The sequence below is a fragment of the Gopherus evgoodei genome, unplaced genomic scaffold, assembly GCF_007399415.2.
Source record: "Gopherus evgoodei ecotype Sinaloan lineage unplaced genomic scaffold, rGopEvg1_v1.p scaffold_52_arrow_ctg1, whole genome shotgun sequence".
Taxonomy (NCBI): Eukaryota; Metazoa; Chordata; order Testudines; family Testudinidae; genus Gopherus; species Gopherus evgoodei.
The window spans coordinates 273,683-300,287 of record NW_022060073.1 but is presented as its reverse complement, the minus strand read 5'-3'; the positions used below and the strand labels follow the sequence as shown (position 1 = coordinate 300,287).

General features: G+C 51.9%; 1 protein-coding gene and 1 long non-coding RNA gene across 2 annotated transcripts in view; one reads left to right on the top strand and one right to left on the bottom strand.

Moving 5' to 3' along the window:
- M1AP (meiosis 1 associated protein) overlaps window positions 1-26,605 on the bottom strand; it is a 77,878-nt gene continuing 51,273 nt past the window's right edge. Inside the window, exons 5-10 of the mRNA XM_030547106.1 lie at window positions 24,892-25,065; window positions 16,092-16,242; window positions 12,884-13,025; window positions 7,257-7,463; window positions 2,251-2,409; window positions 1-1,381 (exon numbers count right to left, since the gene is read on the bottom strand). Of these exons, the coding sequence (XP_030402966.1) occupies window positions 1,235-1,381; window positions 2,251-2,409; window positions 7,257-7,463; window positions 12,884-13,025; window positions 16,092-16,242; window positions 24,892-25,065 (980 nt within the window). The 3' untranslated portion in view covers window positions 1-1,234. The remainder of the gene's footprint in view (window positions 1,382-2,250; window positions 2,410-7,256; window positions 7,464-12,883; window positions 13,026-16,091; window positions 16,243-24,891; window positions 25,066-26,605) is intronic.
- Window positions 1,295-26,605, top strand: LOC115643222. Its single transcript, XR_003998303.1, has 3 exons — window positions 1,295-1,401; window positions 16,311-16,397; window positions 25,758-26,605. It is a non-coding gene; the product is annotated as an uncharacterized LOC115643222 (long non-coding RNA).

Below are 26,605 nucleotides of genomic sequence, written 5' to 3'. Positions count from 1 at the left end.
CCATAAAAGTGTGGAGGTTCAGATTTGCTCTGTCCTGTACACAGCGCTCTGACTGCTCCTGGGTGCTCAGACGGTCATGCAAGGAACCCCAGTGATGCCCTAACTGGAAACTACCCTAAAGTCCAATAAACACAAAGCTCTGGCCAGCTCTGTGCTAGGCCAGGGAGTTACTGTCTCCCCAGCATCTGCTTTTGCAGGGAACTGCTAACTGGCACCTGAGCTGAAATTCTGGTGGACGAGCCCCTAGTTGTGTACTGGGGAGAAGGTGTCAGGGAAATCCCACGCCATCCCTTTGGCCCTGTAGCCAGAATTCTGTGCAGGGAGCTAACCACAGTAAGCTGTGGTTCCATCACTGTCCATCTGCAGCCCAGCCCCAGCGGACTCAGAGAGGCACAGAGAGAAGGGTCTTTCCCAGCTGGAGTGGCCTGGGAGCAGGGGTTCTAGCCCAGGGCACTGCCAGTCTCTGCTGCTGACTCCTGGAGACCGTGGTGTAAGACATGGGGATCATGGCGGTGTGTTGAGTAACCTGCAATTGGCTGTGTGCCACTGGGGGGAGGTGTGGGGCTGCCCTGGGACTCAGGGGACCTCAGATAAAACTTGTAACCCAGCTCAAGGAGCCTGCTCGGGCAGGGCTACAGCTGCTCGGCATTGCAGCTTGTGCAGGGAGTAGTCCCCAAGCTGCCTCTGGCGAGCACCTCTGCATGCGCCAAGGTCCTTGCATGGAGGCCTGTGGTCACCGCTCGTCCCAAGATCTCTTCCTCACATTAGCATGCAAATCCTGGTCCTTGGGCTTCGGGATTATACCAGCATGTGCATGCTTGTTCTCAGAACCCATCCAATGAGGCTACGTGGTGTGCTGCACTGACATGAATGGGAGGTGCTGTGTGGGGTAGCAATGGGTGTCATGGCAAGAGAGGGGCCCATGGGGAGCAGGCTCCCTGGGGACTGTCTCAGCAACTAACAAAACTGTAGAATAACAAGAAACTGAACGGTGGGAAGCATCTTTCACAGCAAGGCCAAGCAGGCCCAGCACGTGCCTGACCTTGTCCTGTGCTGGCACCTGTGGTGCTTGGCAAGCATTGGGGCCAGCAACAGGCTGAGCTGTGAGTGCCTAGTGATATGAATGTGTGCATGGGAGCCTGCTGTGCGTGTGCGCCGGGGTAGGACGGCGTGTGTGTGTGTGGGGGGGGTGTCTCACAACACTTGGGCTTGTAATAGAGAAAGGCCCTTGTCATTACACGCTCCCCAGGAATTCACTGTCTTCATTGGAGAAGAGAGCGAGCTCACAGGCGTCCTTCCTTGCAGCAGATGATCGGAATGCTTTGGGCGGCGGGGGAGCCAGAGGAAGGGGAGCTACCGTGGCCTTGGCTTTGCTCAGGTGCTGTAATGCAGGAACACACAGTGAGTACTGTCTCCGGAGGGCTCAGGGCAGGGGTTCTCAGACTGGGGGTCGGGACCCCTCAGGGGGTTGTGAGATTATTACATTGGGGTCATGAGCTGTCAGCCTCCACCCCAAATCCTGCTTTGCCTTCAGCATTTATAATGGTGTTTAAATATATTAAAAAGTGTTTTTAATTTATAAGAGGGGTCACACTCACAGGGCCGCCCAGAGGATTCAGGGGGCCTGGGGTCTTCCTGCTGCCAAATTGTCACCGAAGACCCAGCACTTCGGCAGCAAGTTCCAGGGTGGAAGGACCCCCCGCCACGGGTCTTCGGGGCACTTCGGCAGCGGGTTCTGGAGTGGAAGGACCCCCCTGCCGCCAAACTGCCGCCAAAGACCCAGAGTGGAAGAAGCTATAGGGACCTGGGCCCCATGAATGTTTTCCGGGGCCCCCAGAGCAAGTGAAGGACCCCGCTCCAGGGGCCCTGAAAAACTCTCGTGGGGGCCCCTGTGGGGCCCGGGTCAGATTGCCCCACTTGCCCCCCCACTCTGGGCGGCCCTGCACACCCAGAGGCTTGCTCAGTGAAAGGGGTCACCAGTACAAAAGTTTGAGAACTGCTGGCAGAGGGGAAGCTGCCACACCCCTTAGACACAAGCTACTGTGAGCATGTGCTTAGTGCACCTGTGAGAGCTGACTGAGGGGCCCGCGTATCACCCCAGAGCAGCAGGCAGCCCTGCGCATATCTTCTACCTGTTTCCACCTCCTTCCCAGCATAATGTCTGCTCAGGGCCTTCAGCACCTCAGCTGCTTGGTCAGTGCTCAGGCAGAGTAGGGTTTCCCCAAGCCAACCAGTGGGCAAGACCTGTACCTGTTTGGAGTGATGCCGCTCTCCTGGGTGATGCTCCTTGGACTGGGCCTGCTGCCGGTACTGGGGTCTGGAGAACTCGCTCACCAGGTATTTGTAGAGGTTGCTTTTCACATGAAGGGGGTTGTATCTAGGTTCTACTTCCAGATTGTTCAAGGCACTCTGTTCAGAGAGAAGTGACACACAGGTCCCAGCTGGTAGCACGTGAGTGCCCAGCATCCAGCTTCCTGCTCTGAGATGGCAGAAAATGGATGTGAGGATTTGTACCTTCCTTCCCTGCTTGAATGACATGCACTCCTTCCAGTCATTCCGGGCAGAGAGGGACCCAACAGGTCCACCACAGTAGCTGATGGAAATTGTGCAGGTCTGATCCTTATCTGGGCCTTCCCTCGCCCCACATGGATAGCGGCTTGTACTTAGCATAAGCCAGATGTCACTTCCCCTGTGAGCATGTGTCTCTGCCTTTGGTCCTGGTAACCATGCCTGCTGTCCCTGAGCAAGCATGACACACAGGCAGTAGTGTAGCTAGCGGAGTGCAGGAGAAGCAGCCGCTTCCCCTCAGCACATTTTTCAAAAGCGGCGCCTTAATTAGGGGTTACCATGGCACCAGCAGGCACCCCTATAATAAAGAACCCCCAGGCGAGGCCGGCGGTGGGCATGAGCGATTCCAGTGAGGTCAGCGGCAGGCGAGCCAGTGAGCGGGGTGTCTGGGAGGCAGCTGCCGGAGCTCTGGGTCCCTGTGCGGTGCGGCTCAGCTTGACGGTGGGAGCGGGGAAGCTGCTGTGGCGGCAGCTCAAGACATTCCGGCACTAGGCAGAGTGCTAGCGGCTTCGCGGCCTGGAGGGGCTGCAGCAGGGCGCCCGGCTCGGAGTGTGGGAGAAGAAAGTGAGGGATGGGAGGAGGTGCTTCCGCTGCCTAGGCACAGGTGCTGCTGCTCCAGCAATCTGGGCGGTGGGGTGCAAAGTGCCCCCTGAGCAGTGCCACCCGCAGGAGGCCTGGCCCTGGTACTGGAACAGGGCTCCCAGCACTTGAGGGCGGGGATCTGCTCCTTTCCCTAGGGGGCCGCTCTAAGGTCTCCTCTCTCTCAACCTTCCTACCGGCTCCGGCGCCTTCTCGCCTCCATCATCATGGCCACCCCATGCTGGCTTGATCCCAATTGGGCCACTTCCCTCCCATCCCATCACGTCCGGTGGAAGCACTTCCGCTTCCCTGCGGAGGGACAGGGGAGAGGCTCAGAGGACTCGTGGTGGCACATGATCCAGGAGGGAAGGCAGCAGCGGGGACACCGAGGCGCATGTGCAACAGGGGAAGGGGAACATAGTGACACTATCTGGAGCGCAGGCGCAGTTGGGGCCAATCCGTACCTCTTACTCCGCGGTGGCCTGGTGGAGGAAGGTGAGGCGGCAGTGGCAGCACGTGCCGGGTGCGGGATTGGCCGTTGGAGGCTGTGGTGCAGCATTTAAAATGAGTGGAAGGGGACTCGATCAGGCCTGCACTGTTTGGAGTGCTTCAGGCTCCTTGGCCACGTTCTGAGGGGCGCTTCCCGGGCATAGGAAGCAGCTGCAAGCGCCACGTCAGGCTGAGGCCTCTCCTGCATGGAAGCTGGGTGGAGCAGACCGAGCCCCTCCTGTGAGGGTGTGGAGGGGTCGGTGGAGCCCCAGGAGAGCCCATCGGAGAGGGGGGAATAACGGCAGGGACTGGGAGACGCGCCTGTTTTCAGCTCTTGGTGCGCTCTGCTGGGAGACCTGTCCCGCGTTCCTGCCACCGGGCTACGTCTGCTGTGACCCATTCACTCTTCACCTGCCTGCGCTATGCGATGGATACTGGACAAGAGGTTTACGCAGGGCCCTCACCAAGGCGTCCTGCCCCAGAGAGCCCCCAGCCTGAATGAGGGAAACACAGGGGCTAACCTGACCAGTAAGGAGGAGAATTACAGTGAATAATATACGTTAGCCAGCCGTGGTAGCGCTGCTGGAGCTGCAAGCTGAGCGCAGCATAGCAGGCGGCGAGGAGTAGATAGGCAGCCGGGCAGTAATGCTCAAGAGCAAGGCCTGGGGTAGGCTTGAAACAGGTTGGCCTAGCTACCTCCGGGACCAAGCTCCTCCGAGGGGGTACGCAGCATGGCTGCAGCGTGGCCGGAGGAGCCAGCAGGGGGGGCATGGAGTGGCCAGAGGAGGAGCCAAGGGGGAGCACCTTTTTTATGTTTGCTCCCCCTGCATTTAGAACCTGGCTACGCCACTGCACACAGGAGTTCAGACACAGGCCTCTCGGTCTGTCACTCCTCATATGCACACACAAGTGTTCAGGCACAGGCATCTCCAGCTGTCTCCCCTCACACACGTGTGGTTCAGACACTGGCCTCTCTGGCTCCCCTCGCACACGCGTGGTTCAGACACTGGCCTCTCTGGCTCCCCTCGCACACGCGTGGTTCAGACACTGGCCTCTCTGGCTCCCCTCGCACACGCGTGGTTCAGTCACTGGCCTCTCTCGCTCCCCTCGCACACGCGTGGTTCAGTCACTGGCCTCTCTCGCTCCCCTCGCACACGCGTGGTTCAGTCACTGGCCTCTCCGGCTCCCCTCGCACACACGTGGTTCAGACACTGGCCTCTCTCGCTCCCCTCGCACACGCGTGGTTCAGTCACTGGCCTCTCCGGCTCCCCTCGCACACGCGTGGTTCAGTCACTGGCCTCTCCGGCTCCCCTCGCACACGCGTGGTTCAGACACTGGCCTCTCTCGCTCCCCTCGCACACGCGTGGTTCAGTCACTGGCCTCTCCGGCTCCCCTCGCACACGCGTGGTTCAGACACTGGCCTCTCCGGCTCCCCTCGCACACGCGTGGTTCAGACACTGGCCTCTCCGGCTCCCCTCGCACACGCGTGGTTCAGACACTAGGGTTGCCACTTGCCAACTTTCTATTTGCACAAAACTGAACACCCTTGACCTCTGAGGCCCCGCCCATGCCCTGCCCCTTCTCTGAGGCCCCGCCCCTGCTCACTCTATCCCCCCTCTCCCTTTGTTGCTTGCTCTCCCCATCTTCACTCACTTGCTCATTTTATCAGCGGGCTCAGGGGGTTGGGGTGCGGGAGGGGGTGAGGGCTCCGGCTGGGGGTAAGGGCTTTGGGGTGGGGCCAGGGATGAGGGGTTTGGGTGCAGGAGAGGGCTCTGGGGTGAGGTGTGGAGCTGAGAGGTTTGGAGTATGGGAGGGGGCTCTGGGCTGAAGCAGGGGGTTGGGGTGTGGGAGGATATATGGGCTCTGGACTGGGGGTGTGAGTTCTGGGGGAAATAAAGAGTTCAGGGTGTGGAACAGAGCTCTGGGCTGGGGCACAGGGTTGGGATGTGGGGGGGTCAGGGCTCCAGCTGGGGGTACGGGCTCTGTGTGGGGCTGGGGATGAAGGATTTGAGGTGCAGGAGGGGGCTCTGGGCTGGGGCTGAGGGGTTCCGAGCATGGGAGAGGGCACAGGGCTGGAGAAGGGGGTTAAGGTTTGAGGGGGGTGAGGACTCTATCTGAGAGGTGCAGATGCTGGGTGGGGCTCGGGATGAGGGGTATGGGGTGTAGAGGGTGCTCCAGGCAGGAACCAAGGGATTCAGAGGGCGGGAGCATGATCAGAGCTGGGACAGGGGGTTAGGGTATAGGGGTGGGGGTGAGAACTCCAGATGGGGGTGTGGGCTCTGGGGTGGGGCTGAGGATGAGGAGTTTGGGATGCAGGAGGGTGCACTGAGTTGGGATCGAGGGGTGCGGAGTGCGGGATGGGAATCAGGGCAGGGGTGCTGGGATGTCGGGGAGGGCGGGCTCAGGGGTACAGGCTCCAAGCAATGCTTATCTCAAGTAGCCCCTGGAAGCAGCGGTATGTCCCCCCTCTGCCTCCTACATGAAGGTGCGGACAGGCGACTCCGCGCACTGCCCCATCCGTAGGCACTGCCCCTGCAGCTGCCATTGGCCATGGGGGAACATGCTGGAGGCTTGCCAGGAGCCACGCTGAAGCTAGCAGAGAGCCGCCAACTGGATAGTCAACTGCTTTTTGACCAAGTGTTTTGGTTGAAAACCAGTCTTCTGGTCACTCTATCAGACACAATCCTTTCTGGATCCCTCACACACGGATATTCAGACACTGACCTCTCCAGCTTCCCTCTCACACGGGTGTTCAGGCAAAGATCTCTCCTGCTCCCCTCACTTACAGGTGTTCACACACTGTCCTCTCCTTCTCTCTGCCCTCACACATGGGTGTGCAGATGCAGGCCTCTGGCTGTCTCCCCTCATGCATGCAGGTATTCAGACACAGGCCTCTCCATCTCCACTCAGAGTGGCATTCAGACACAAGCCTCTCTGGCTCCAAACACGCATGGGTGTTCAGACAAAGACCTCTCTGGCTCCCCTCACACACAGGTGTTCAGACACAGGCCCCTCTGCTCTCTGCCCTCACACGTGGGTGTTCGGACACAGGTCTCTCCGTCTGTCTCCTCTCATACACAGGTCTTTACAGTTTTCAGAAAGGGCTTCTCCACTGGTCTGGAAAAGCTCTGCTGCTCAGACCGGCTGCCTTTCTAAATTCTGCTGAGGACCCTGGATGCTCCTAGCTGAAACTAACCAAAACATTAGATAACCATTTCCTCCTTCACTCACCTGCCAGGCCACAAGAGCAGGGCCCTGGGTTTCCCAGCTATTCTATGCACCAGAAGCAGAGCAGGAATACAAGCAAAGCTCTGCTTCCAGACATGTATTGGGAAAATGCAAGAGCCTGAACCCATGAGGGGAGGAAGAGTATGGGGGGAATGAATTATTTATGCTAATCCTATTCATATCAATAGGCCTGCACCTGCAATGCAAGTGAGAGGGTGTGAGGACCTTGCACTCCAAGGCAATAGAGGGATTGGCCCCCCCTCAACACGTCTTGCACATAGGTGACATGTCTGTCTGGATGTACCATTCCCTGCTAGTCAGCTGGTATCTTGTACTTGCAGAACCTGCACTGCCTCTTTATCTAAACTTGTGTGCAGCCATTCGTCACTTGCCTCTATGGTGCTGAGTGCTGTCTCTGGAAGGTCAGCAGGGAGGGCTGGGATGTTGCATGGCAGCAGGAGTTCTCTGACTGCAATGGCTTTGACGAGCAGCGTGAAGGAGTCAGAGGGGATGATGACATAGTAGGAATTCACGGTGATTCTCCAGCTTGGACTCACACTTTGTGGCTCACGTTTGGCCAAAAGCATCCAGTCCCTCTTCTGAAATCAAAAGCCAGAAGTAATTCTGTCAGTGAAACCAGGGCAGGGTTGGCAGCCTCCCTTAGCACCAGCTCATTGCAGGGGCTGAGGGGCTCTGTAGCAGAGTCGAATAGATCTGTGTCAGATTATAAACTCCATTTTGTGTTAGGTGCTGAACTCAAGTCTAAAGTTGCCTGGGTGCGACTTATTGCATTGCTTTTGAGACACCGCCCTTTCTGGAAGGGGCTTGCCATTGCCTTGAAGGACTATCACAGAGAAGCCAACAAGGCTACAATCTGGAGCCACTGATGACTCTGTTGCTCATCTGCAGCCCAACCCCTAAGAACCAATGGAACATTGGTACAGATGGGCCTAGTACTTGGGAAGAGGCTGGAGCATCCCTATGGTTCACATGGCAATGGAACAGGCTACGTAAGAGGGGGTTCTGCTCTGGGCAGGGGGGGCTGGCCATCACCACAGTTAAGAAGGGGGAAAGGAGAGAGAGGGCAGAAGAGATGAACTCCAGACTCAGGGGTGAGCTGAGAGCAGGAGAAGGGGTGTCTCAGGACTTTTGTTTTGTTTCCAAAGATCTGTAACTTTTGAGGACTTTCAGAGTAAAGTTTCTGTGGTCAAGAAATCCCTTTACTAAGCCTCTGTTCCTCGCTTTCCTGCTGCACTGTTTCTGCAGGGGTTAAAATAGAAGCCCAGCATCACCACAGCCTGAGTGATGCTCCAGGGAAGTGTGTGTAAGCAAGTAGGAGGGCTTGGCTGGTTCCCGACACTGTTTTAATGGTCTAGGGCGAGTGGGCAGTGGTGCCCCATGTCCCAAAGGAGGATCTCGGACAAGAGAGGTCTGAGCCCCGGAATGTACAGTACAGTCCCAGATCTAGTAACAGAGGTTAGACTCTGTCCTGACCCAATTGGCTTAGAAGCATGTGGGACCAAGTGATTGCGTCTACCCACTACCTGGTGACCATACTGAGTGGTATCGGGCCAGGTTGTAACAGGCTCCATCACCCAGACTGACTGTTGAAAATAGCTCTGCTGTTGAATTGTATAGCAACTGGATGAGAGACCCTGCTCCCCAGGCTGGGATCCGGAACTCTGCTTTTTACTGCTTCAGTCATAGATTCCAATGCCAGAAGAGAACTTTCAACATGTAGTCTGACTTCCTGCATAGCACAGACCAAAAGATTTCCCTGAATTATTTCCTAGGTGAACTAGGCAGATCTTTTAGAAAAACATCCAAGCTGGATTGAAAGTTTCCAGTGATGGAGAATCTACTGCAGCCATTGGTAAGCTGGTAATGGGCGATGGGATGGATCCCTTGATAATTACCTGTTTTGCTCAGGGGCAGCGAATTGTATGGGTCCATGGTGCCCAGGGTCCAGCAAATTCAGAGTCTGGGGGCCCGGCTCCACCAATGTTCGGGGTCAGGTCTCTCCCTCAGCCCCACCTGCCGCCCCTGCACACACCCCCAAAACGTCCCTGCCTGCGCTGGGCAGCGGGCTGCTGCCCCCTGCAGTTCCACGCTGCGCTCCCTCGCCAGCTGTTGACGGCTGCAAAGGAGTGGTGCTGCGGGCAGGCTGAGGCGGCGGCTGTGCCTGTGGAGGGAGGAAGTGCATGGCAGCCCCTCGCTTGGCAGGCGACTCTGAGAGGAGGGGAGCTTATCCTGGCTGGACCTCCTGAGCAGCAGCCTGGTGGGGCTTGGGTGAGTGTAATGCTGGGGGGACCGGGGAGGGAGCCCTCCCCGGAGCTCGCTGCTGCCAGCAGGGAGAGGGCTGGGGGGAGTCCTCTCTGACTCCCCTCCCCAGCCCTGGAGCAGCCTGCCTGCTGTACCCCAAACTCATTCCTGGCCCAGCCCCACACCCTGCACCACCTCCCACACCTCAACCCTCTGTCCTAGCCCAGAGCCTGCACTTAGCACCCCAAACGTCTTCCCGAACCCCCTCCTGCACCCCCAGCCCAGAGCCTGCATCTAGCACTCAAACTCCCTCCCAGAGCCTACACCCCTCCTGCACCCAAACTGCCTCCCAGAGCCTTAGGCAGGAGTGTGTGTGTGTGTGTTGGGGGGCAGGACTTGGACCCATTCTGGGCACCACCAGAAATTATACAAACCTGCCCCCCCTGGTTCTGTTCATTACCTCTGAAACACCTGGCATTGGCCACTGTTGGGAGACAGGATACTGGGCTAGATGGACCTTTGGTCTGACCCAGTCTGGCTGTTCTTGTGTTCCAGTGATTAATTGAGAACATAGGAGTGAAAGGGATCCCCTGGGGCACTGAAGTCAGGAAGCCACATCATACAGTCTGTTTTATAAACTTATCAAGATCCATCTTAAAACTAGTTTGGTTTCTTGTCCACACTACTCCTACTGGGAGACGGTTCCAGAACCTCCCTCCTCTGAGGATTAGAAATCTTCTAATTTCCATCCCAAATTTACTCTCAGCCAGTCTATCCCCATTTATTCTTTGCTAACACTGTCCTTTAGCTTCAATAGCTCTTTTCCCTCTCTGCAGTTAAGCCCCTGATGGATTTATAGAGAGCAGGCATTTCCCTTCTCAGGCTTCATTTTGCTAGACTGTACAAGGCAAGCTGTTTTAGTCTTCTCTCACAGAACAGCCCACCATTCCCCTACACATCCTACTAGCTCTTCTCTGCACATGCTGCAGTTTGACTTCATCTTCTTGAACATGCATGACCAGAACTGTACACAATATTCTGGATGAGATTTTTTCCAGTGCTTTGTACAATGGGATTAATGTTTCCCCATCTCTACTGGAAATATCTCACCTCATACATCCTAGGAGTTCCCTTTGCCTTTTTTAATGGCTGCATCACATTGGTGGATCATAGTCATCTTATAAGAATATAACGTAAGAACATAGAACATAAGAACAACCATATTGGGTCAGGCCAAAGGTCCATCCAGCCCAGTACCCTGTCTACTGACAGTGACCAATGCCAGATGCCCCAGAGGTAGTGAACCGAACAGGTAATGATCAAGTGATCTCTCTCCTGCCATCCATCTCTTATGATAGACTTGGGTGCATTAGTCATTCTCCTCCTTTGTTATTTTCACCTGATCAGTCCCCATCTTATAGCAGAAATTCCTTCTAGTCCCTAAGTGCAGCATGACTTCACAGTTTGTATTATTACATTTAATCCCATTACTGTTACTCCAGTTCCAAGGTCATCCATTTCTTCCTAAATGATATTGCAGTCCTCCTCTGTGTTGACAATGCCTCCCAACTTTGTGTCATCATCAAAGTTCACTAGGCATAGTGGATAGGGGGAAGCAGAAGATGCGATAGATCTTCATTTCAGTGAAGCTTTTGACACAGTCCTCATGACATTCTCATAAGCAAACTAGGGAAATGTGGTTTAGATGAATTACTATAGGATGTGTGCACAACTAATTAAAAGACCATACCCCAAGAGCAGTTATTAGTGGTTTGCTATCAAACAGGAAGGCTGTATCTAGTGGGTTCCCACAGGGGTCAGTCCTGGGTCCAGTACTATTCAATATGGGATGCATAAACAGTGGAATTGTGAGTAGGGGTAGCGAGGTTATTTTACCTCAGTATATGGCACTGATGCAACCACTGATGTAATATTGTTTTCCAGTTCTGGTGTCCACAATTGAAGAAGGATGTTGATAAATGAGAGAAGGTTCAGAGAAGAGCCCCAAGACTGATGAAAGGATTAGAAAACATGCTTTGTAGTGATAGACTCAAGGACCTCAATCTATTTAGCTTAACAAAGAGCAGGTTAAGGGGTGACTTGATCACAGTCTGCAAGTATCTACACGGGGAACAAATATTTAATAATGGCCTCTTAAACCTAGAAGACACAGGTATGACACGATTCAATGGCTGAAAGTTGAAGCTAGACAAATTCAGACTGGAACTGAGGTGTAAATTTTTAACCACTGGAACAATTTACCAAGGATTGTGGTGGATTCTCCCCCATCTTTTCCATCAAGATTGGATGTTTTTCTAAAAGATTTGCTCTAGGAATTATTTTGAGGAAGGTCTATGGCCTGAGTTATACAGGAGATCAGCCTAGATGACCACAATGATACCTTCTGGCCTTAAAATCTATGAAAAATGATGTTAACAGGTATCACTTTTCACAGCAGACTTACCCAGCCCAGGAAATCCTGGGGACAAATTAAGCCCTGGAGGGGGGTGTCAGGGGAGGTAGTGGGGGCCAGAGGCGATGGGAGGGGATAGTGGGAGGCTAGGGGAGGCAGCAAAGGGCTGGAGCTTGAAGTCCTGTGGACAGAGCCTTCTGTCCTGCCACCCCAGAAGCCCAAAGCTTGAGCCCCACCATCCATGGGAAGGTGGGGAACTCACCTGCTGCTTGCTCCTCCAGTGTTGTGCCCCAGATGTCTCCAGAGGGGGACAGGGCCAAACCCCTGCTGGTGGCCCCAGCAACCAACACCAAGCTGGGGCATCCAGCAGCAACAGGGATGGGGAGGTGTCGCTACTTTGTCCCTCCACCCCCCCAATCACCACCTAGGAGGCTGTGGCTACAAGAAAAGTTCCTGGTGGCCACATGCGGCCACGGTATCTGCATTTGAGAAATGCTGGTCTAGGGTTACTCGGTCCTATCTCTGTACAGGGGGCTGGATTTGATGACTTCTGTAGGTCCCTTCCAGCCCTACATTTCTATGGTTCATTAGTACACTCCTGCCTATTGTACCAATCTCATTAATGAAAATATTACATCAGCTTCGGTCCCAAGTCCAGTCCTTGAGGAACTCCACTAGTGATGTCCCTCCAGCCTGTGGTCATTTCCCTTTCCTCCAGCTTCTTGCCCACCTTACAATTCCTGTACTCGTTACCATCTTCTCTACCTTAACTAATAATTTCTCATGTGGCACTGTATCAAATGGTTTTCTGAAGTTCAGATAGATTAGATCTACGGCTTTTATCTCATCTAAGAAATCAGTTATCTTATCAAAGAAAGATATCAGGTTAGTCTGGCATGATCTAGCTGCATTTCATCCTATTTTCCATTTACCTTCATGTCTTTAAATAGTCTTTCCTTCAAAATTTGTTCTAAAACCTTGCATACTATTGAGGTCACAATAATAGGTGCCTGGATCACTTTCCCCCCCTTTCTGAAATTACACTCTGTTAAAAATGTGTGTCTTATTTCAAGTCTGGATTTGTCATCTTCAGCTTCCAGCCACTGGTACTTGTGATACCTGTGTCTGCTAGGCTGAATAGCCCTCTGTCTCTGGCCATCTGCTGTAGAATAGCTCCAGTGCATCTGCTGGAAGAACTCACAGGCACAGCTGTGGACTAAACACAGAAGCTGCAGGTGCTTGGGACAGCTCTCCTGGAGCAGGCTGGACTCTTTCCCCCCAGACTGATGCCTGCCTTTTCCCCAGTCACAGATCCCATGCAGACCGCAGCTTGCTTGCACTCACCAGCAAGCTGTGACACAGAGCATGGAAGTTGTGCTGGTTCATCTCCAGCTCATCCCAATCCAGCTGCCAACAACTCGTAGGTTTAATGATGAAGGGAAGCCCAAACAGCGCTGACTCACAAACCCCTTCAGCCTTCAGAGCCCTGCAAAAACAAAGGGCAACCTGGTGAAGACTGTCTGTGCTCAACCCATAGCAAAAGAAACTGACTGTTAAACACTTACTCCTGGGGTGTGGTGGTGGTGCAAGGTCTGGGATCCCACCCACGCCTGGTGCCAGTGCCCTAAAGACACACTGGGGTGTGTGTGTGTGTGTGTGTGTGTGTGTGTGTGGAGAATCCAACCCATACCTGGTGCCAATGGCCTAAACATTCACTGGAGGTGAGGGTATCCAACCCACACCCAGTGCCAGTGATTTAAACACTCACCTTCCTGGAGGGGACCCAACCCACATCCAGTGCCCTAAATACACACTGCTGGGGGTGGATGGGGGAATCCAACCCCCAGTCCTTGGTACCAGCAGTCATACCACCATCTGCCGTGATCCTGCTGGGTCTGCTCACTACTTTGCTGGGAGAGCTCAGAGTAAAGCTGAGCTGCTGCACGAAGGCAGGGTTTGCTATTCTATCCGGTCAGCACAGAATCAAGTACCTCACACTATGTGACTGATAGTGCCCTCTTTTGTATGAACTATAAATACTAATCACTCATGTGTCCCAGACACATCCCAGCTCAGGCAATGACATTCTTTCCTAAACAATTTCAGCTGGATCATGATTCTCCTTCACCTTCCATCCTAAACTCTGATGTTGTGTGCTATTAAACAGCTGCTGTATCTCACCCCAGAGGTTGCTGCTTTTTAGTAGTGTCTGAAGTGTTCTCTCTGTAGCCTCATGGGCGGTTGGAAAGGGTTGGTTAGTCAATATGTGTAAGTGCTTTGTACATGTACAGTTGTATACATGTTCTAAGTATTTTTTAATGAATCTTTGGTATAATCACAAATTTATACAAAGGTGATTGGGAGGGATTGTAAAATCATTGCATACAAAGCTGTTCATTAATTAAATAAAATCCCTTCTATGCACAGGCCACAGAAAAGAACCTGTCTCTATTATTATCATTATTAATTATTATTACTGGAACAACTGCCTGATGGGAAGGAGAAGTGTAAGTTTGACTTGGAGGCGTGAGAAAAATAGCACTGCCTTATTCAGATATTTGTAGCTTTCCCATCACCATGTCACACAGACACTGGACTGTACAGGGCCAAACTGTACGTGGGACCAGCTGCTAACTCATTTGCAATAGGGTCTGGGGGCCATGATTCCGCCCTGGCAAGCCTGACAAAGTATCTGTACTACATTTACAGCTGGGAGTTTTTCCTGCTATTGTACCTGGTGATGGAATAACTGCCTCGAGTATCTGCTTGTCTGGTGTCCTCCTATGCTAATTGCTAATTTTTCCTATGCAGAATGATGTCACGGCATCGTCATTTGCTAAGCTCCAGTCACTAGGTGGAGCTCTGGCTCTCAAAAAGCATTTGGCTTCAGCCTGTTCAGTCCGTAACCTAAGAGGGCGTGACAAGATTAGTATCAGAGGGGTAGCCGTGTTAGTCTGGATCTGTAAAAGCAGCAAAGGATCTTGTGGCACCTTATAGACTAACAGACGTTTTGGAGCATGAGCTTTCGTGGGTGAATACCCACTTCCTCAGATGCAGATTGCTCATAACGTGACTCCATCTTTTCAATGCAGGTAAATGAACAGTGTGAGTTGAACTCTGGAGAGGGAGGGAGAAGCCAGAGATGGGCCACCTGGCGACATTGCTTTGTACAAATAGCCCATCCTCCTGTTGTTTCTTGCATCTCTTTCCTTCTGTGGTTTTTTGTCTCCCCGCTTGTCTCCTGAGATTCAGTTTTCCCATGCCATGCGCTACAGGACAAGCTGTCACTGGGGAGTGAGGAAAAGGCCTCTGAAGAACAAATCAGAGCTCAATAGTAATCTACACTCCTACTCCCTATTTATGAGGGAGAACCCCATGATTGGGGCTCAGAGCTCCCCTTTCCTCAGTACCACAAAGTACCACCAGGTGTCAGGGAATGGGAGTAGATCTCGGGCAGTATTGTTTCTTACCTGAAAGCTGGATTCAGGGCATGGGGCACAGTAGGAGCGAGCCATGTGAGGCTCCTGTCAGAGTGGGGGAAGGGAGGGCCTGGCTGTCTCCCTTTATGGCAAAGCCTGCTAGGAGATGGGAGGAGTCTGAGGACTTTAAAATACAAACCCCTCCCTTGGGCAAGGATAGGGAAGACAGCAGGGAGAAGGAGGTGAGGGGGCATGCCTGAGTGTGGCACTGGGAGGTAGAATCTGTGGGAAGTGCAGGTATGGTCTTGGACAGCCTCATCTCTCTGGGCTTTAACTACTGCTGGATTGTGGCTGTGCTTGGGATTTCTGTTGTTCTGGAAGCTGGGCTGTGTGCTACCTGGCATGTCTTGTGGTGCAATGAACACTTTGGTTTTTACACCACCACCCAGTGACAGTGCAGAAGCATCCTGATACTGCTGTGCATGGTGTCATGCTGTGCAGCTGGTTGCATCTTGCATCACAGGGAGATGATTGTTCCATTCACTTAATCTGTGGGACGTTTCAGAGTGGTAGCCATGTTAGTCTGTATCAGCAAAAACAACGGGGAGTACTTGTGGCGCCTTAGAGACTAACACATTTATTTGGGCATAAGCTTGTGTGCCCAAATAAATGTGTTAGTCTCTAAAGTGAAACAAGTCCTCGTTGTTTTTAATCTGTGAGGTTTCTCACTAACAGTCCCTGTCAGCAGGTTGCTGAAGGATGCACCATCACTGCTCTGTGACCTTGCTTCAGCTCTGAGCAGATGTGATAGTCAGCAGAAGGCAGCTAGTAGGATGGTGTTCCCAGATAGATATGCAGAGATACAGTCTAGTAATGTCAGGACCTGTTCCTTGCCTTTAGAACTCTACTCCTCATACTCCTGCCGAGTGACACGCTAATGAGATTTCAGTGTAACATTAATTCCCCAATAGCTGACATGCTGTGGTGTTCATAATGGTGAGAAACTAAACAAACTCTTGCATGGTGACAGATTTCAGAGTGGTAGCCGTGTTAAGTCTGTATCAGCAAAAACAAGGACTCCTCGTTTAAACAAACTCTGCACCTCTTGCAGAAAGGGATTGTGCATTACGTACTTTATGACTCTGAGTTTATACAGTGTTGTAGCTGGAGAGGCTGCCATCTGGTATGGTGTGTTGACATCATCTGTTCTTACTGTGACATCAGCTGCCCCAGGAAGCAGAGCTGGGCTAAGCAGTCTCTCCTGAATATCACATTTCACACATGCTACAAAGAGATTTGGCAAAGATGACTGGAAATTTAACAACTAATAACATAATATTGTTTACTGACAGGCAACTACACAGCGAACAATGAAACCGAAGTATGGGACACAAGGACAACACTGTCTAGCTAATGAACGATCCCCACTCCCTCACAAGGTAGGTAAAAATAATTACCTCCAATTTAAACAGAGAAGACATTTTTAGGCATGTGCAGAAATGATTTCCTGAAAATGGATGGACTGCTGAGTCAGCTCAATAAAAGGCACAGTGTGCCAGCAGCAGAGCTCAGATTAGAACTCAGGAGCACTTGGCTCCTCATCCCAGGAGCAGACCACTAAGCAGTGTCACCTCTCTAGTCAGTCTCTCTTCATAAGTCATTCACATAGAAGGGGGAAACAAAGCAAGACCTTGTCCTGCTTGAGATATTAATAAAATAGTTGTTGGTGACAGGACAGGGGAAGCTCTAGCTAAAAAGAAAGGAAATCCTCTGAACAGCTGTAGGAAAGTGAAGCTGAGGCAGTGTCCTAGCTTCATAATGGGGTCTCAGCCCACTCTTTCCCTTAGTCTTTTGTTTGTTGTTTCCCCCTTCAGCTCTGAAGAGTGATAGCTACTTAATCTCTGTGAAATCCCATCATTGGGTGACATCTGCTCCCCGTCCAAAGGGATCTTGCTTATCTAATGGCTGTAGGTAGCATCTTTTCTCTTCCAGGGATGCAACTAACCTCACACTATGCAGAGGTGAGGAAACTCTTGGCTTTGGTTCCCTTCTTAGGGCTTGCTGACACTTGAAAAGCTATGGTGGCACAGCTGTGCTGCCAAGAGGTGATAGCTAGAATTCTTGCGTCTATCTAGCACTGTCTACACTGGGGATTAGTTTGGTTTCGACATAGTTAAGATGACCTAATTTTCTAGTGTAGACCAGGCCTTAGCTCCAACAAGGCAGTGTATTAAGTGTGAGATTCAAAATGAGCAAAGGAGCAAAATCCATTTTTCACAAACAATCAGAATAAGTGCCAGCTCCTGCCTATAAATACAGCTTTGAAGGACAGTGCCCTCCTAAATGAAAGGGCAAAAATAAACTTCTGAAACAGCCATTCTAAAGGAAATGTGCAAGAGAGTGTGCCATATACTTTCTCTAGTTTGGACCTGGTCAGATAAGAGCTGTCTTTGCAATGCCCGTGGAGGGTAGAAGTGTGCTCCTGCTGCTATGGCAATAGGATGCTGTGAATTTAAAAAATGGCCCTGTATCACACAGGCATTGACGGGAGGAGAGGTAGGGCCATCTGCTCAGAGATTCCAGTGGCAATGCAGGTGTGATCCTATAGTTAATAACTACCTGGGGGAAAGCACCTAGTTCTGCTGCATTTAGGAAGAATTCAGATTTCCAGTCTTCTAATGAACATGCACGCACGCACACTCTCTCTCTCTCTCTCTCTCTCTCTCACACCTTCCTATAACTGTTGTTCTTTGAGAGGTGTTGTTCACGTCCATTCCAATTAGGTGTGTACGCACTGCATGCATTGTTGTCAGAAACTTCTTCCCTTAGCAGCTCCCTTTGGGTCAGCTTTGGAGCCCTCTGGAGTGGCACCCTCATGATACTCAATATATGACCCTGCCAACCTGACCCCCCCTTTGGTTCCTTCTTGCCAGCTACTCCAACAGAGGGGAAGGAGGGTGGGTTTGGAATGGACGTGAACAACACATCTTGAAGAACAACAGTTATCAGAAGGCGAGTAATTATCTTTTCTTCAAGTGATTGTTCACGTCGATTCCAATCAGGTGGTTCCCAAGCTCTCCCACAGGGGTGGCTTCGGAGTTAAGGAATAACTGACTGGAGCACTGCTCTACCGAGAGCTGCATCATCTCTAGCATGCTGTGTGATGGCATAGTGGGTGGCAAAGGTATGCACCGAGGACCAGGCAGCTGCTCTGCAGATCTCATGGATGGGCACCTGGGCCAGGAAAACGGTGGAAGAGGCCTGAGCCCTTGTCGAGCTGGCTGTTATAGCTGGGGCTGGAACCTTGGCGAGGTCATAGCAGGTACGGATATAGTCTGTAATCCAGGAAGAGATGCGCTGTGAGGAGATCGGAAGTCCCTTCATCCAGTCCCCCACCACTACAGACAGCTGATTTGACTTCCTGAAAGGCTTTGTGCGCTCAATGTAGAATGCTAATGCCCTCCGCACATCTAATGAGTGGAATCTCTACTCCTGTGCATTAGCATTTGGCTTGGGATAGAAAAACATCCTGGCTGTGGTGGAATTGGGATATCACCTTGGGGAGAAAAACTGGGTGTGGCCTGAGTTGTACCTCGTCCTTGTGGAAGACTGTGTAGGGGGGGTCAGAGGTTAATGCTTTTAGCTCTGATACCCTCCTGGCCGATGTGATGGCAACCAGAAAGGCTACCTTCCACGAGAGATACAGACGGGAACATATAGTTAGCAGCTAGAATGGGGCTCCCATAAGCCTAGCTAGGACCAGACTGAGGTCCCACGTCAGTACCGGTGGACAAGACTGAGGGTATAAGTTTTCCAGGCCCTTAAGGAAAAGGCCTGTCATAGGATTGGTGAAGATTGAATGCCCCCACCCTCCAGAGCAGAATGCTGAAATGGCATCAAGGTGCACCTTGATAGACGATCCAGCCAGGCCTTGCTGCTTCAGGTGTAGGAGGTAGTCCAGGATGAATGGTATAGATGCCTGGAGTGGAGACACCCGATTGAGCACCAGCACGAAAACCATTTCCATTTGGCCAGGTAGGTGGCCCTGCTACCAAGGAGCACCTCCCTCACTGATTCCATGCACTGGAGCACTCTTCATTTAACCATGAAGCTTCCAGGCCATGAGGTGCAAGGACTGGAGGTCTGGGTGAAGCAGGCGGCTGTGGTCCTGTGTAATCAGATTGGAAAGGGGGGGCAGCACAATGGGGGTGCTGACTGACAGCTCCAGAAGTGTGGGGTACCAATGTTGGCGTGGCCATGCCGGAGTGAGCAGAATTACCTCTGCCTTATCCCTGCAGATCTTGAGGAGAACTGTGTGGACGAGTGGTATTGGAGGGAAGGCATACAGTAGCGTGTGTCCCACAGTGCATCATGAATGCATCTGAGATTGATCCCAGGCTGTGTGTTTGGAAGGAGCAAAACGTTGGACACTTCCTGTTGCTCCTGGTGGCAAATAGGTCTACCTGGGGAAACCCTCACCTTTGGAAGATGGAGTGGATGATGGCCATCTGGATAGACCACTTGTGACTGCAGAACGACCTGCTGAGGTGGTCTGCAAGCTCATTGCATGCTCCCGGGAGATAGGACGCTCCAGATGAATGGAGTGGGTTACACAAAACTCCCACAGGTGAAGAGCCTCCTGACAGAGAGGGGCAGGGCGGGCTCCTCCCTGCTTGTTTATGTAAAACACGGCAGTGGTGTTGTCACACAGTGACCTTGCAATATTGTATGGAAGGCTAGTCTTACCGCTCTGAGCTCCTTTATATTGATGTGGAGCAGGATCTCAGACTGCGACCACATGCCCTGCGTCTATAAGTGTCCTAGGTGTGCCCTGCAACCGAGGTCTGACACATCCTTTACTAAGGTGATGGATGCTTGAGGGGTGATGAATGGGGGACTCCTTCGCAGACCATGCAAGGGTCCAACCAACATCCTAGGGTGTCTCGGACTTGTGACGGTACTGTTACTACAGAGTCTAGACTGTTCCGACCCAGGTGATAAGCCATAGCGAGCCACGCCTGGAATAGTCTGAGCCTCATCCTGGCATGCCTCACCACATAGGTGCATGCTGCCATGTGTCCCAAGAGGTGGGCATGTCCTTGTGATGGTGGTGGGGTATTGTCTGAGCATCTGGATGACGTGTGACAATGTTTGGAATCTGGGTTGTGGCAGGATGACTCTTGCCTGAACCGAGTCCAGTACAGCCCCAATGAATTCTAGTCACTGGGTAGGTGACGGCATCGATTTGTCTACATTGAGGAAGGGACCCAGGCTCTGGAAGGGGTCTCTGACTAACTGGACGTGGGACTCCACCTGCTCCCTGGAGCACTCTCACAGAAGCCAATCGTCTAAGTAGGAGTACACTTGCATCTGTCTCTCTCAGAGAGAGGCTGTGATGACTGACATACACTTGGTGAAGACCTGGGGGGCTGTTGATAATGTATGTGGCTGACAATGAACCTCAGGAAGTGTCTGTGGGGTGGCCAGATGGCTATGTGGAAGTATGCACCTTTCATGTCGAGGGCAGCATACTAGTCCCCCACATCCAGGGAAGGGATAATTGTGCTCAGGGAGACCATGTGGAACTTGAACTTTACCATGAACTCATTGAGTCCTCGCAGGTCTAAGATGGTTCTGAGACTCCCCCTTTGCCTTGGGAATTAGGAAATAACAGGAATAGAATCCCTTGCCCCTTAGCTCCTGAGGAATCTCCTCCACTGCTCCTGTGGCAAGGAGCGCCTGCACCTCCTGGATAAGGAGTTGCTCGTGAGAGGGGTCCCTGAAGAGGGACAGGGAAGGGGGATGGGAGGGTGGGGAGGAGTAGAATTGGAGAGATTATCTCACTTCTACTGTGTGAAAAGCCCAGCAGTCTGATGTTATATGGGACCATGCATGGTAGAAGTGGGATAGACGTTTCAAAAAATGGGGGGAAGGATATGTAATCATGGCTGGTACACCATCCTCTGATGTCCCTTCAAAACCCTTGCTTGCGTCCCAAGGATGGCTTGGTCGGGCTCTGCCCTTGGTCTGAGGGAGGGTTGGAAGGCCAATGCCTGGAATTTCTGCCCTTCTGGCAGTAAGTATCCTGCCTCAGGTGGGGTTGGTATTGCCTCTGCTGTTGCACAGGCTGAGGCTTTCTCTGGGTAGCAGGTATGTGCATCCCCAGAGATTTCATCATTGCCCTGGAATTCTTAAGGCTGTGAAGCTTTGAATCTGTCTGATCGGAAAACACCCCCTCCATCAGAGGCAAGGTCCTGCACGGTCTGCTGAACTTCGGGGGAAGCCCGGATGCTTGGAGCCAACCTGTTCTCCTCATGACCATCCGCGAGGTGATGGTATATGCTGCAGAGTCAGCCGAGTCAAGTGAGGCCTGCAGGGATATCCTGGCAACTGCCTTCCCCTCCTCAACCAGAGCTGAGAACTCAGCCTTTGACTCAGTGGGCAGTAACTCCTTATTTTGACATGGAGTCCCAGAAGTTAAAATGATACCTGTTGAGGATACCTTGCTGGTTAGCTATCTCAGCTGTAGAGACCCTGTGGCATACATTTTTCTGCCAAAGAGGTCCATCCATTTGGCCTTTTTGGCCTTAGGAGCTGGTGCTTGTTGTCCCTGCTGCTCCTTCTCATTCACTGTAGAGACCACAAGGGAGCAAGTGTGTGGGTGGGAGAACAAAAATTCATAACCCTAAGAGGGAATGAAGTATTTTCTTTCCATATCCCTGGTGGTCAGTGGAATGGAGGCTGGAGTCTGCCACAAAGCACTATAATTGTTGCCAATAGTCTTAATTACTGGCAACACCACTCTGGAAGGGCCCTCCGACGTAAGAATGTCCACCACCGGGTTCTCTGGCTCAATGACTTCCTCCACCTGTAGGCCCCTATTACAGGCAATGTGGCAGAGTAGGTCCTGGTGGGCCCTGTGATTGATGGGCGGAGGACCTGAAGTTGACACTCTGGCCACCGCTTCAGCAGGCGAAGATGAAGAGGCCAGTGGAGGTACATGGTCATCATGGCCCACCATGTGCCAAGTGGTTCAATGTGGTCTGACGGGACCTTGGATGTGGATGGATCTGGTGCTGGTTCTAATGTGCTCTCTGTAGTATGCGGGGGTGGTCTGGATAGATCCACCTCTGTCCTAGGAGGGATGGTTCTGTCCACCAGTGACCGTGCCTCGTGATGTCCCGGTGCAACCGATTTAGAAACCCTGGAAGGGGTGTCCTGGGCCTGATGGTAAGCGCAGGAGGTCCAGAAGGGCCATTGTGCAGCAGGTGGCCATTGAGGTTGCCAGGATGAAGGAGCGTGTCTCCCGTGCTTGTCCAACCTGTGCCTACTATGCTGTGTATAGTAGAAGCCGTCCTCAGAATCTGAGGGCGACGACCACAGTGGTCCTGAGGATCCCTGCACTGGCAATCGGTGCTGAGAGGAGGAAGTCAGAGATCGGTGCCGTGACAACCAGGTAGATGAACAGTGCCAGTTTTCCCGTGACTTAGACCGGTGCTGGGGAGCCGCTCCTATGTTCCAGTGCCATATCACGGTGCCAGCTGATGAAGGGCAATTGTGACTGGTGCTGATTCCCCGGTGCCAGAGATCCTGAGCAATGTGCTCCCTGCGTCTTACTGTCACGTATGGGGACTGATGCCAGGCGTGAAGTAGACCATGAATGGTGCCGATCTGGAGAGGAAGATGGCCTCAGCATTGCTGGTTTGCCTCGAAAGTATATGGGATGGAGGTGGCTTCCAACTCCTGCACCAAGTCGAGCTCCGCTGGAGAGTCACTTGATGCCAGACTCAATGGTGCCGACTGGATCGCTGGAGTCGACAGCACGGGGTCTTGCTGTTTGGAAGTTAAGTCCCTCCCCTGGGGCATCTCTGAGGAGAGCGCCCTCTGTCAGCCTTCGTATGGCGCTTAAGGGGCACTGGGGATGTCCCCCGGTGCTGAGGCGCTGCACGGTGCTGTGGTGCCGGGGCACTGGGGATGTCGACCAGTGCTGGGGCGCCGCATGGTGCTGCAGTGCCGGGGATCTTTGGTACCGAAGGTCTCTAGCACTAGAGTTCTTTCTCGGTACTGGTTCGCGGACCGATGCCAGGGTGCTCCGCACTGAGCTTGGGCCCAGGGCTTGGCGGCTGGGAGCTGCAGGACAGAGTGCAACTCCCATTAGTAGTTGTTTCAAACAGAAGTCATGTTCCTTCCTAGTTCTAGGCCTGAAAGCCTTGCAGCGCTTGGACTGGTGCACCTCCCCTAGACACCTCAAGCACGAGTTGAGGGTCACTGATGGGCATAGGTTTCTTGTATAGATCACAAGATTTAAATCCTTGGGCCTGAGACATGCCCTGGAGCCAGAGGTGAGGGGAAAATGATCCACTCACCATCTATACTACTAACAATAAGTAAAACAAGAAAACAAAGAAAATTTTTAAAGAACTAAGAATGGCTAAGAGAAGACTTGAAGGCAAGCAAGCTAGTGCAGTTCCAACACCACCACGGACGTTAAGAAGGAACTGAAAGGGGATCGGGTTGGCAGGGTCATATACTGAGTGCCATGAGGGGGCTGCTCCAGCGAGTGACTAAGGGAAGACGTTTCCGACAACTGTGCACGTGGCGTGAGCACACCTAATTGGAATCAATGTGAACAATCACTCGAAGAAGAACCTCTTGAGGGTGGGTGGTGGATATTAAGGGGAGGGCTGCCCATGGTGTTGTGGACAGCATTGAGAGACTGAAGTGAAACCAGTAAGGAAAATAGCGTTTTCCTTACTGACTTTACTTTGTACTCCCACTAATACGTAACTTCTGGTAGCTCCAAATTTCAACCATCTGGCAATTACTTCAGTACTATATGAACAGATTGAACCATTTTGTAAGAGGACACCTATTTACGTGCTGCTCTGGCCCCCACTAAGCATAATATATCAGCACAGGAAGTGTTATTTCTATCACTGTCAAACATAAATCATCTATAAAATCATGAAAGGCGTGGAAAAAGTGAATGGTGAAGGGTTATTTACCCTTCCCCACAATACAAGAACTAGGGGTCACCTGATAAAATTAATAGGCAGCAGGTTTAACACAAACAAAAGGAAGTACTTCTTCACACAATGCATGGTCAACCTGAGGAACTTGTTGCCATGGGATAGTCTAGATAATACCTAGTCCTGCCATGAGTTCATGGGACTGGAATAGATGACCTCTTGAGGTGCCTTCCAGTCCTATGATTCTATGATGTTGTGAAGGCCAAAAGTATAGCTGGGTTCAAAAAAAGAACTAGATAAATTCATGGAGGAGAGGTTCATCAGTGGCTACTAGTCAGGATGGTCAGAGATGCAGCGCCATGCTCAGGGTGACCCTAAACCTCTGACTGCCAGAAGCCAGGAAGGGAAGACGGGTGCATCCCGCCAAGTGCCCTGTTCTGTACACTCTCCTTGAAGGTCTGGTATTGACCATTGTCAGAAGACAGGGTCCTGGGCTAGATGGACCATTGGTCTGACCCAGTCTGGCCGTTCTTATGTTTTTAAAAACCAGCGGAACCAACTTGGGTCACATTTTCTAAAATATTTCCTCATGAGGATGTGATTCTCTGCTACACTAAGGCTCCTTTACACTGTTATAAGGCGCATTTTGGGCTGCCGAGGTGGTGTAAATGGACATTCACGTCAAGGCACCTCTATGGTGCTAGAATGTAAAGGAGTCTGGTGTAACTGAGAATCAGACCTGAGACACTTCAGTCCCAATGGAGATGCATGATGATGGCACCTGAAAATGGGGCAGTCTAAATCAATTGCCTTTTTCAGCCTCAACTATGGTATTAGCTGCAGCCAACAATAGAATGCTTGACTCTGTCACTTTGCTGAGTGGTGACTGTGCCCCAGGCCTGCATGATCTGTGGGCCAGTGAGAGTCAGCGGGTCACAGCTGAGAGGGAGAGAAGATGAAATACTTAGACTTGTCCTGGGGGCAGTGAAGTGACGGAAGTCTCCTGAAGGAAGGAGGAGATGGAGCTGCTCTCTGTCTGTGCCATGATCATGAAGCCAGGTTTTAAAGAGAGTCTCCAAGCTGACAACGTCATTCTCTATGATCTGAAGGTCAATATCCATCCCCAGGATCGCACTGTCTGTAGAAGGAGAGAATCATAGAAATTTAGGGCTGGAAGGGACCATCCCCCTGCGCTGAGGCAGGACCAAGTATACCTACACCGCCCCAGATAGATGTTTGTCAAAATTATACTAGGACAGTCCCCAAGGCTCTCCCAGTTGGGAAGAGGCCTCAGAACCGTACAAGCCATCTGTGGCCACTCTGAGCAGGTGTGTTGGTGTCTCAATGGCTCATATACTTTCCTTACTCCCGGTTTGTTTGTACTTAAATGGCACCTTCCGTCAAAGGTTCTCAATCCTCTCAAGCCATCTGTTCATTTAGTCTCCTGGGGAGGGGACATTCTCCCCATTAGACAGAGGGGCTTGCTGAGGAGTAGGGGCTACGGGATGTAACTGAGGAGTGAATGTGGCCCACTTATTTTAGTTTACTGGTTCTCTGTACCCCAAGTGATGCAGCTCACCATCAGTGTTAAACAAGGATATCTGAGCACGTCTTGGCCATTTTAGCATCCCCACCGAAGAGCTTCAGGAGACAGCAGCCTTGCACTCCTAGAGTGGGGCTCCAGTCACCCCTCTTTTCTTCACTAATGACCAGTGGCTCCTGCTCAGAAGGGTTATCCTGCCCAGCACCTCTTCACACACCCCACTTGCACTCAACCCACTCCTCTTCGCTTGCCACAATGGCTTCAGTACCAGCTTCTCTTTCTTGCAGGGAAGCCAAACAGCTGCAGCAAGAGGAGTCCATGCCTGAACACAAGGAGTGCTCCCTTAGGCCATGCTGCTTATGCACATGTATGCCTCTACACTTCTGGTTGCAAGGGCCTTCACCACACCAGCCTGGGATATTTTACATGGCAAAAAAACAGTGTTCAAGGCAAAGGTAAAAACACATGCAGGTAGTAAGTTCATGGGATAGAAGTGGCAGTTTTAAAGTAGACCCTGGCTCAGCCTCACAACTCCTAAGGAGAGTAGGTATCATTGCCCTGTTTTACAGATGGGGAAACTGAGGCAGAAAATTGCACAGGGTTTTATAGAGTTGATGACAGAGCTGAAATTAGAACTTAGGTCGTTCTGACTAATGCTGGTCATAGTCCTCCTATACTGCCCATCAATGGTAGTTTCAAGCCAGGCAGTATTTGTCCCATAACTGCTTGGTTGAAATCACCATTAGCCAGTTAGCATGCAGTCTCAGTCTGCCCACTTTATAAGAAGGGACAATCTGATACTTGGATTCAGTAGAGAAATGCGCAGAATTCTGAACTTCGAGAGACAGTTATTCAACTGTGCCTCAAACTAAATGGTTAGACTAAATACTGTACACATTCCACTCATCTGCATGGAAACTCTACAGGAACTGCAGCAGCATGTATGGCAGAGCCTGAGATATACTTGCTTCCAGCGCGGAGCACTATCCAGGGAGCTACTTGACTCAACTCCAGCAAAGTCAGACACCAAGGATTTCTCTGGTGGCACAACACAAGGCTCCTCTCACTGCCCTGGCTCACCATGGCGGGGTGGATAAAAACAATGATTTAAAAAAAAATGGGATTTTTTTGATAA